Consider the following 10981-nt stretch of genomic DNA (forward strand, 5'->3'; position numbering starts at 1 on the left):
GTGGAGGCAGAGTGGGAAGGACGCTCCGCACCCACCTGACCAACCTCGCCCCCGCCCCCTCTCCTGAGAGGAGACTGAGGTCCAGCACAGCGATGGGGCCCTCCTGGGATCGCAGGGTCTCAGGTCTGGACCGCCAAGCACCGCCATAGGCCCTCCCGGCCAGCCCATGCTGCTGCACTGCCTGTCACCTCCTACCTGCCCTTCATCATAAGCATTTTAACGGCCCGGATGTGTCTGCGACGCCCTGCTTCAGACAGCAGTATGTCCAGCACCTCCTCTCCAGGGTGAGCCCAGCTGGGTGTGTGTCAGACAACAGTGGACTTCACGGGCCACTCCCAGGCCTCCCAGAGCTGACGGTTGAGCGAGTAAGTGGACACATACATGCATGAATGGACGAGTGAGGGGCTGCCCCTGGCCTTCCAGGGCCCTCATGCAGCTCCACCTTTCCTGCACCATCCTGAGTGGTAAAACAGGCGGAGCGAATCCTGCTTCTCTCGCCATCATGAGGATCAGTCAGCAGGCTTCTAAACAGCCACTTACTAAAATTACCCAGGCACTCACCAAAAATATAGATTCCTGGGCCGTCCCAGGGTCTCCGTGGGAAGGCCAGGAATGTGAGTGTGTACCCAGGCCTTTAGGCCACTCAGGCCATTGGGAAAAGCATTCAGTGGGAGTGCTGCCCTGCCCCAACCCCACAGGACTGCCAGTCCCATTCTGCCTGCCAGCCCGGCCACCCTCCAATTGCCCCTGAGGACCCTTCCCAGAGCTGATCTGACCTGGTCACTCCCGCATTGAAGTCCCTTCCCTGTCCTCAGGGCTCCACCAAAGCCCCAGTCCTCTTCCTTCCAGGCCTCACACGGTTCCTTGTGGCTGGAACTCTCTCCTCTCATCCTTGGGCAGCACCACCCCAGGTTGGCTCTGACCTGCATGTAGCCCTGCCTGGAGCAGCAGCCAGGCCGCTGTCTGTGCTGCCCCACAGCCCTGCCCTCCTGTGCTCTTGAGGCTGCCAGCTCCCTCTTCACACAGAGCACCAGCCCCAGGCATGGCAGGACGGGAGTGCCAGCCATTCCCTCCCCTCCTGGCTCCTCCTGGCTCCAGCAGCGTGCCTCCAGGGAAGTCAGGCCTGTGGTGGGACTGGAGGCCAGAGTGAGGCTGGAGGAGAGTGGGGAGGACTGGAGCCTGCTCCCCCAGGGTTCCTCCAGAAGACCTAGGTGCACGGCAGCACCCCCCTGGTCTGCCTGACCTACCTGCTTGGCGGCTCAGCTCCATTGCTCTTGCCCTGGAACAGCTTAGTCCTGCAGACAAAGCGATGTGTCTCAGATGACACGCACAATGACATCTGGGAATCAGGGTGCGTGAGAGCACCAGAGGCCTGCAGCATCTGTCCAGCCCCTGACCAGAGGTCCCCCATACTGTGCTGCGGCCCAGACCCTCGAGGTTCCCCACCTTAGCCATCTGTCACCCCCAGTACTGGGTCTGTCTCCTGGACACCCGCCCTTTAGATGTTGTCATCTTAAACTGCGACGTTTTGGGGTGATTTGTTAAGCAGCCAGAGGTAAGTCATGTCTGAAACATTCTTACACTAGTCTACCAGTGAGACGTTCCAAAACTGTCTACACCCCTTTCACAGATGGAGAGATGGAGGCTGAAAGGAAACAGGACTTGACCCCATTGGGCTGAAACCAAGCTGCACATCTTTAAGTTAACTGAAGTTCAAGTTCACGGCTTTAGGTGGTCTTTCTGCTCCCATCCCCAGCCACCCACCGATGTGCCCACAGGGCTCCCTGCTGGCCCCAGAGCAGCCTGGACTGGCCCGAGAGGAGTGAGGACTCACTCCTGGCCTCTGACCTGAAGAGGAAGGTCCCACAAGATGCCAGTTGGGGGCAGGTCCCGGTGCAGTCTGGGTAACTCTTCACTCACCACAACTCTGAAGGAGGAGAGCGATAAGAACAGGTAAGTCCCATGTCCCTGAAGAGCCCGGGACTGCCTCAAAGTCTCTGCCTCACCTGTCCAATCACTCATAACGCCAGCAATCACGCGAACCACTCTGGTGTGTGCTAAAGCCTGGGACTGCAGATCCGTGTCACGCGACTACTGGTGACGACCACTGGATGGTTGCTAGGGAGCAGCCCTCCCCCAGCGGGTCACTGGAGTTGCCATGGCGATCACTATACACAGGCTCTGTTACCTCAGAGGGCTGATAGTCCCCCTACTCCACCCTGAATGCCAGGAAGGGAGGCCAGGAGAAAGTCGGGACAGAGGCACAGGGGGCCCGCACGTCTTGTTCATTCCCATCCACTCATGCACTGGGTCCACTGAGCACCCACCATGTTCCAGGCCTTGCCAGCCACAGAGGGCTCAGATGCCACCAAGAGCAAAGGAAGTTAAGAGAGTACAAAGGAGTAAGCAGAGTGACGGTCTAGGGTCAAGGAGGCAGGGCCCACAGAAGGGCCATGTGAGCTGGATCTTAAGGATCCATACAAGCGTAACAGTTTGGAAGGGACTAGAATATTAAGGGCATGGATGTGTTTAAGAGCAAGTGTAGGTCAAGGGGAGAGGGCGGGAAAGCTGCTTCCGGAGCTGTCTGAGCTGGGCACCCGCCAGGAGGTAAAATCAAAGCAGAGGGCCAGCGAGGGCCCACTCTCCTCCTTTTGAACTACAAAGGCTACCGAGGCTACGAGATTTCTTTTCTGCAGAAGAGGAAGAGGAAGAAGAAGAGGAAGAGGAAGCTCTTGGCACCAGCACAGGTTCAGGCCTATCTGGCTGCCAGTCATGCATGAGGATAGCGGGTGGGTACAGGGTATGCCTCCTGCATGCCCAGTTTTCAGGGTCTTCCCAGGGGCTAAAGATCACTGTGGTAAAACCTGGGGTCCCCAGAGTCTGTGCCGGTCCCTTAGATGAGCCACTCTGGCCAAATTCTTTAGCTGAACTTTCCTCATATATGAAATATGACTTAACCCACCTCTCAGGGGAAGGGTAGGGGTTGAATGAAATCATGTTCCTGAAGTGGCTAATGCACTGCCTGGCACAGAGGGAGAGAGATCTCAGCTCCACCTCCACAAGCGATCTGACAGTCCTTCAAGATACACGAGGTGTACACCTGCGCCTGGCCCCTGGTCCAAACCACCCCCATAGCTTGCCCAGCCTAACACAGCTGCCTCCACACCGGTCTCCCTGTGTTTGTTCTTGTCTTCTATACTAATTATTTACTGCCACTTGACCATTTGACCACAAACAGCAACTAAGCACACATTATCTTATAGTTTCTGTGGGTTAGGGGTTTGGGAGTGGCTTAGCTGGGTTCTCTGCTTTTGGGCTCAGAAGGCTGCAATTACAGCATTGGCTGGGGCTGCAGTCTCATCTGAGGCTCGGCTGGGGAAGGATCTGCTTCTCAGCTCCTGTGGTTACTGGCAGGATCTAGTTCCCTACAGTCTATTAGACTCAGTGTCTGGCTGGTCCCTGGCCAGAGGCCATCTCCTTGCCCTGGGGGCCCTGCCAACATACCACTTCATCAAAACAGCAGAGAAAAGAGTCTTCTTGCAAGATAGGCATTAAAGCTTATGCATTGTAGCCACAAGTGGCATCCCATCACCTTTGCCATATTTTGTTAAAAGCAAATTGCCTAGGATCAGCAGAGGGCATAGCAGTTACATCACGGGACTCTCACATAGCCAGCTGTGGTTTGACAGATCCGGAAGCTTGAAACTCATGCTGGGAGCATGTGCATGTGTGCCCAAGATCCTGGGAGGAGACCAGAGAAGAGATTGCAATGTGGCCATATCTCCTGAGTGGGTTATTTCTCGCTTTCTGCTCTCTGTCTCTCTGGCAAGTGCATGTGCCCTATAGCAAAATCTCTCTTTGAAAAATAAAAGCAAGTTGCAGGCCAGCAGGTGGTGTGGTGAAGGCACTGGATCCCACATAGCTGACTGCATGGTTTGAGTCTCGGACCCAGTGGTTTGGAAAACACACCAGGCATGCCCAAAATCCCAGGAGAAGAGTGGAGGAGAAGGCACTGTAGTTTGGCCAGCCCTCCTGGAGGGTAATTTCTCTTTCCTTCTCTCTCTCTCTCTCTGTGTGTCTCTGTCTCCCTCCAATGAGTGCTCCACCCTATGCCATAAACTATAGTTGCAGGACCCAGTCACACTCAAGGCATAGGCATCAGGAGGCAGGTGTGGGGGTCCACCCTGGAGTCTATCACCCCCATCCCCTTATGATCTTCTCACCTCAACAGCCAAGGGGGCCTGCTAAGAGGAGGGATTTCATCCAACCCCTACCCTTATCCTTAGAGGTGGGCTATATCATATTTGATATATGAGAAAAGTTCAGCTAAAGAATTTGGCCAGAGGTTCCTCTAGGTCAAACATCACCTTCCTAACCAACCCTTCCAGTAGCTTCCTCAGCCAGAGTGAGAGCTAAAGTCCTTCCACCCGCCCGCAAGGCCCTACCTGCTGGCCCCACCACCTTCTCCTACCTGAGCTCTTCTGCTTTCTTGATCACTCCCTTGGCCCCCGCCTTACTGGCTTCCACTATTTTCTTTTAGTTTGTTTCTGTATTTCTTCCATGATTGAGAGAGACAGACAGACAGACGCAGGCACTCCTAACAGTGTCCCAATGTCATGACCCTCCCAGCGTCAGCCCTGGACGGTGGGCACACGTGGACTGACATAACTCAGGGAGGTCTCTGGGTGTGAACCCAGAACCTTCCCATGTGGGTCAGACTTGGAGGGCATCATGTTACTGCTATGCTATCATCCAATCCCCTTCACTTTTTTGTTTTCATTTTTCATTTAATTATTTCTCTTCCTCTTCTTCCTCCTCCTCCTCCTCCTTCTTCTCATTATTATTATTATTAATATTTGACCAGAGAGACAGAGAGAGAGGAAAAGTGAGAAAGCAAGACACCCGGTCTGGGACTGGAACCACAGTCAGCCAAGTGGGAGTCCAGTGCAGTCACCATGCCACCTGCCCGCCCCAACCTTCATGTTTTCTGAAGTAAAGGCAACTTTATTTCCCAGATAGCTACACAACCCTCCTCCTGCAGAACCCCACTCATTCTCCCGGACACCCTTTTCCACAACACCTGCCAGCCCACCCCGTGTTCCCTACCCCCTCCCCGCACTTCTCTCCCAACACCCTCCATCCTTTGCCACCGTCTGACACACACGCATGCTGCTTCTTTCTGCCCAGAGGCTGTGACTGCGTGTGCGGCGGAAGGGCCAGCGGGTGTCTGCCTCACAGGAAGTGCTCTTGGCCCGAGGGTGGGAAGAGGAGGAGGTGGACTAGTGGTTATTCTCTGAGGTATCCTTCACGTACTGAGGCTCCAGCAAGAGACCTCCAGCTGGCGTGAAGGACTTTCCTAGTCCTTCCACCAAGGACTCCATAGGGGGACCCCACAGGCCTCGGGCTCAGCCTCCAGTCCCACCACCCTCAAGCTGGTCTCCCCAGCGTACATTGAGCACCTGTTTGCCCCGAGGCTGGCCGGGGGCTGGGGAACCTCACCAAAGACCTAGTCCCTGGCCCTCCAGGACCCTGTCCTAGCCCAGGAAGGCAGATGGCTGGGAGCCGGGAATTCCCAGAAAGGGGGCCTAGAATTCATCTTGCAGTCCCAGAGGAGGGTTTGGGGAAGAGTCTGTTCTGGGAAACTCAAAATTCAGCCACAACCATCCAGTCCACCAGGAACTTCCTCCTGTAGCTCCTGGTTCCTCTTGCCAGGCCCTTGGACTTCTCCCAGGGCCCACCCCGCTTCCCCAGCTCCTCCTCCGCTGCTCCCCAGAGGTCCCATTCCAAGCCTGCTCAGGAAGAGTGCCCAATGAGGAAGCCACCATTCCATCCTTCGGCTCATTTCTGAGTACCATCTCTTTGAGGAGCCCCTGGGGCCTGGTGGCATTTCCGGACACTCACTGGTAAAGCCACCTGCCTCTACCCTGCCCGTGTCCCCACCAGGGGAGCTGGGCCTGCAGCCAGAGGGGTGATATTGGCTAGCCCTGGCTTCAGCCCTCTGGCTTCCTGGTACCTCTTTCTACCTCTTTCAGGTAGGTCCCAGCATGCTCTGGGGTGGAGTCCTCCTGACCTGGACAGTCATGGTTTCCTCTGTCAAGACTGAATGATGAAGTGGCACCCATAGCATGGCTTCCCATTCCAGTTTAGATGTCCCCTCAACATTCAGAGTTGGGACTTGCATGAACTGTAAGGGTCTCAAGTGAAAACCTAATGCCTTCATGGCGTCCCAGGGCGGGGCCTTCGGGCGTGATGAGGTCATCAGGGTGGGGCCCATGACTGAGTTCTGACGGGCCTGTGAGAGGGGAAAGGAGACCAGAAGGTTTACGACCAGCCGCTCGCTCGCAGTCCTGCCCTCCAGCTGCAGGCTCTCTGGAAGCTGGCCCTGGACACGGATGTCCAAACGCGAGCTGAATAATTCTGCTATGAATTACCCAGCCTCCGGTGTTCCTGTTGACGTGGACTCGCGTGCTTCCCCAGCTGCCAGCTGCCATGAAGGCTTGTTTCCTTGGTGGATTCCAAGGAGCCTGGAGAAGACGAACCTGTGGGGCAGGGACGGGACAAGGGAGAGGCAGCAGACGGCTACTCAGACCGGCAACGTTTATTCCAGTGTTGCTGGGGAGAGGGCACCTGTGCACGGCAATTCTACAAACCCGCCAATCTCCTTTGCCTAGAGGAGGAACCAGCTGCAGATGGCGCCCGTCACTAGACGGGCCGGAGTTCCAGGGAGCAAAGAGGCACGGCTCAGGCCTTCCTGTCCTTCCCCTGGGACACACGGGTCTCCGGGGGCGCCCGGCGGAACCACTCACACCAGGAGCCATCGTAGACGGCCACGTCGGGCTTGCCGCAGAGATAGGCGGCCAGGGCAATGTGGCAGGCGGTGACCCCTTTGCGACATGTGGCAATAAGGGGCTGCGAGAGGTCGACCTTCTTGGCCTGGAACATGGCGCGGAGCTCTTCTGGGCTCTTCTCAAAGCCATCCTCCGTCAGGAAGTGCATGAACGGCATGTTGACCGAGCCCCGGATGTGGCCCGACTCCAGTCCTGCAGAGGGACAGAGGACACAGGTTAGAGGAGGCACAGGGTTGAGGGAGCAGGTGGAGACGGGCACCTACATCCAATACTCACGACCTAGGACAGCTGCACCCCTGCCCCTGACACCCATGTCGAGTTCGGATGTCTAAAATCTTACCTGCACCACCGCTTGCTAAGCTTCCCATGTGTGGGAAACCACATCAGCGAGTCTGCCGAGGCCATTTTATGAGTCTTATACTATCGTCATTTTAAGGAAACCTTTAGGTTTCGATTTCTCAGCAAGTAAACAATCATACAACGCCAAAAGCCACAATTGGCTCCCCTTCAAAACTCTGATTGGCGGCAACCAGCAGTTAGCGTAATGGCTATGTCGCTGGACTCCCACGTAGTCAACCGCGGTTCGTGTCCCGGACCCAGTGGCTTAAAACTCACGCTGAGCACATGTGCGTGCGTGCCCAAGGTCCCGAGAGGAGAATGGAGGAGAAGGGATTGTGGCGTGACCATCCCCCCTGAATAAAACAAAAAAAACTCTGATTGGCTACAAACCCATGGTGCTCACCAATTGGTGAGCCTAGAATCCCTCAGATTTGCATATTCGGCACCTTATGATTGATCAACCTACAATCCTTCATTATCATATAAGGCAACCAATCATGGCCCACCAACTTGTATATAACCACGATCTTTGGCCCATAATAAACGGACGATCCTGAAGTTGTAACACTGTGTCGTCTCCGTCTCCGTGCTGTTCGTCCCGTCTCTCACTCCTTCCCTCAGGAAACCTGTTTGACTGTCCTGCAGGTCGGGACACCCATGAACCTCTACCTTGGCAGATAGCTTCAGTTCTGAACCTGTTTTCTCACCCATAAAATGGGCTCTGGGGTACACGCGCCAACCTCACAGTGTTGTTGAAAAGAGGGAGCGAGACAGGTGCATGCAATGGGAGGGAAATGCATTGTGCCAGCTGCCGGGGACACAGGGACAGGGAAGGACGGCTCAGGCCCTCTGGGAGATTACTGTCTGCCAGGAAGACAGGCATTAACGAGGCCCACGTGATTCATTAACAATGCCATCCTGTTTACAGAAGGGTACACAGAGGCTTGGCAAAACAAAATGGTTCACCTAAAGCCACAGGAGAGGTAAAGGCAGACTCGGGACTGCACTAGGCTGAGCACAGCTGGGGAAAGGGCATGCGACCTGGTGCTGGACAGTAAGCAGTTCAAACCCTAGCTCCGCTATTCAGCAGCTGTGTGATGCTAAGCAAGGCACGTCACCTCTGAGCCTCGGTTTCCCCAAGGGTAAAGGCAGAATAAGAGGGTCCACTGCGTAAGGGCTGTGGTGAGGTACACGACACAGGGGAAGCACTGACTGGGGGGCAGGGTGGGGACACCCCTCACATGCTGTGGCTCCCACTGCTTTACCACCCAGGGCAGAGAGAGGGAATGCAACCGGCGTTGTCCCCTCAGGCCCTCCTGAGAGGCTGGGTGGAAGTGTGGGGGTCAGAGCTGGCTCTGGGTGCTTCCCAGGACTCCCTTGGACCCAGGGAAGCCCGTATGCCAAACCCAGCTTAGAACAGCCAAGGAGTGGGGCAAAAAGAAGAGGGCCACAGTCAGAGCTGGCACCGACCCCAAGGCCTCGGCCCAGGCCCAGCGTGCCCCAGGCCACCCTTCTCCTCAGCGCCCACACCCTGGCAAACTCTGGGCACTCGGAGAGGCCTGTCAGGTTTACCTCCATCTCCCAGGGCTCCCTCTCCTCCCCAAACCTGCACCACCCCGTTACACCTGGCCCAGGTTGGCAGGAGGGAAGGGACCTGACGGGGTGACGGGAGCAGCCAGGCAGGCCCTCACCTCTGGGCCCATCTCCTAGTCTGTGGAACGGGGGGTAACCTCACTGACCTCACAAGCATGGGGAAGTTCACAAACTGCGGGTAAGAGCCCGAGTGACTGCGGGCACACCACAGGTGCAAAACGATGCCAGCAGTGTCCTGATCCCCGCCCCAGGACCAAAGAGGACTCCTAAATTTGGTAACATTAAGAGCCCCTTTGGGGACCAGCAGATGGCATAATGGTTACGTCACCGGACTCCCACATAGTTGACAGTGGTTCAAGTCCCAGACCCGGCAGCTTAAAATTCACACTGGGCATGGATGTGTGTGTGTCCTAAATCCCAAGAGGAGATTGGAGAAGGGATTGTGGTGTGGCCACCCCGGGAGGTGATTTCTCGTTGTCTCTCTGTCTCTTAGGCAAGTGCACGTGCCGTTAGAGAAAAAAATCGCTCAGACAAAAAAAAAAAAAGGGGACCAGCAGTTAGCATAATGGCTATGTCGCTGGACTCCCATGTAGTTAACCACGGTTCGAGTCCCGAACCCAGTGGCTTAAACTCATGCCAGGCACGTGTGTGTGCATGCCCAAGATCCTGAGAGGAGAGGGGATAGCAGTGTGGCCATCCCCCCGGGGGGTGATTTATTGCTTTCTGTCTCTCTGTCTCTCTCTGTCTGGCGAGAGCACATGCCCTATAGCAAAAATCTCTCTTTCTCTCTCTCTCAAAAAAAAAGAGCCCCTTTGAATACATGGATGTCTCAACTTCTAAATGACAGTGACTTCCTCCCGATGGGAGTTCATCTTTGTCTGAAAGCTCAGTCCGAGGTCAGATGTGAGAAACCAGTCAGCTGGCTTCAGGTACTTCTTCCCCAAACACCCCCTGTGACAACCTCCTGTGAAAACGGCCCTGCACCAGGGAGGGGCTGGACTGGAGTGTGCGAGCACAGCTGCTTCAATGCCCCCCTCTGCCATGAAACAGCCTCATTGTTCTCTCTGGTTACATAAAGGGACCTCTTCTGAGTGACAAGGAGGTCAGGGTGTCTGCAGGGCCCGGCCTCCCACACTGGGCCAGCCTCCAGAGTACGGTCCTCCTTTTCATCCCTGCCAGCAGGGCTCAGGGCCTGCCTGGGAACTGCAGTGGGCAGGAACCCTCTACCCAGGTACAGGGGAGCCAGGATGAAGCGGGCCGAGAACTGGGAGAACAGACAACTGGAGCAAAGGTGCGCTGGGCTGAAAGCGGGGCACCTGCTGCTCTCCCCCCACCTCCACCCCCGCAGGCTTGCTCCAGCTGCATGTGTCTGGCCTGTCCCCACCCCAGCAGGAGTGTATGCCACCATTCTCCCAACCTCAGGCCCCAGGCAGTCCAACAGAGAGCTCAAGAGTTTATACTTCCTGGGACCAGCAGGTAGCGTAATGGCTATGTCGCTGGACTCACATGTAGTCGACCGCGGTTCGAGTCCCGGACCTGGTGGCTTAAACTCACGCCAGGAGCATGTGCGTGCATGCCCAAGATCCCGAGAAGAGAATGGAGAAAAGATTGTGGCATGGCCATCCCCCCAGGGGGTGATTTCTCGCTTTCTGTCTCTCTGTCTCTCTTTGTCTTCCTGGCGAGCGCACGTGCCCTATAGCAAAAACCTCTCCAAAAAAAAAAAAAAAAATTTATACTTCCTCAGCCCTGACAAATTTGGAAGATTGCCTTCTTGGTACTGATGGAGAGCCCAGGCTCAGAGAGGTGAAGTAATTCACCTCAGGACACACAGCAAAGGCAGACGTAGGGTCAGGAAGCCTGTGTTCTTCGGTTATCCCAAGCCAGCTTTGGGCTAGAAAATGCAGTCAGGTTGGCGGTTAATATCCCTCAGGCCGCTGATAGCTGTGAACTTTCAAAACCAAGAAAACCCTTTTGGCCCTTTCTGGCTTTCCTCCTGAGACACTAAAGGAAGCAGCCCAGCCCCAGGAGGAAGGACATGGGAGAGGGGCTTCTTGGTCCATGAAGCAACGCCGTGCAGGGGTAGCCTTTCCCCGGCCTGTGTTTACTTACAACTTGCCCTGCCCAGGGCAGTGGCCTTGGGAAACAGCCCTGCTCTGATGCCAGGCCACTCCAGGCAGTAGAGAGGCCAAGCCGCCCTTTCC

General features: G+C 55.8%; 2 protein-coding genes across 2 annotated transcripts in view; both read right to left on the minus strand.

Moving 5' to 3' along the window:
- The window catches only part of CIMIP4 (ciliary microtubule inner protein 4), an 11818-nt gene extending 9693 nt beyond the window's left edge, over nucleotides 1-2125 (minus strand). Inside the window, exons 1-3 of the mRNA XM_006156524.2 lie at nucleotides 2007-2125; nucleotides 1849-1927; nucleotides 1248-1295 (exon numbers count right to left, since the gene is read on the minus strand). Coding sequence (XP_006156586.1) covers nucleotides 1248-1269 — 22 coding nt within the window. The 5' untranslated portion in view covers nucleotides 1270-1295; nucleotides 1849-1927; nucleotides 2007-2125. The remainder of the gene's footprint in view (nucleotides 1-1247; nucleotides 1296-1848; nucleotides 1928-2006) is intronic.
- Nucleotides 2126-6580: 4455 nt separating this feature from the next.
- Nucleotides 6581-10981, minus strand: part of TST (thiosulfate sulfurtransferase) — a 10184-nt gene continuing 5783 nt past the window's right edge. Inside the window, exon 3 of the mRNA XM_006156526.3 lies at nucleotides 6581-7040. Within this exon, the coding sequence (XP_006156588.1) occupies nucleotides 6742-7040 (299 nt within the window). The 3' untranslated portion in view covers nucleotides 6581-6741. The remainder of the gene's footprint in view (nucleotides 7041-10981) is intronic.

This window comes from Tupaia chinensis, unplaced genomic scaffold (assembly GCF_000334495.1).
Source record: "Tupaia chinensis unplaced genomic scaffold, TupChi_1.0 Scaffold000496_1, whole genome shotgun sequence".
Classification (NCBI taxonomy): Eukaryota; Metazoa; Chordata; class Mammalia; order Scandentia; family Tupaiidae; genus Tupaia; species Tupaia belangeri.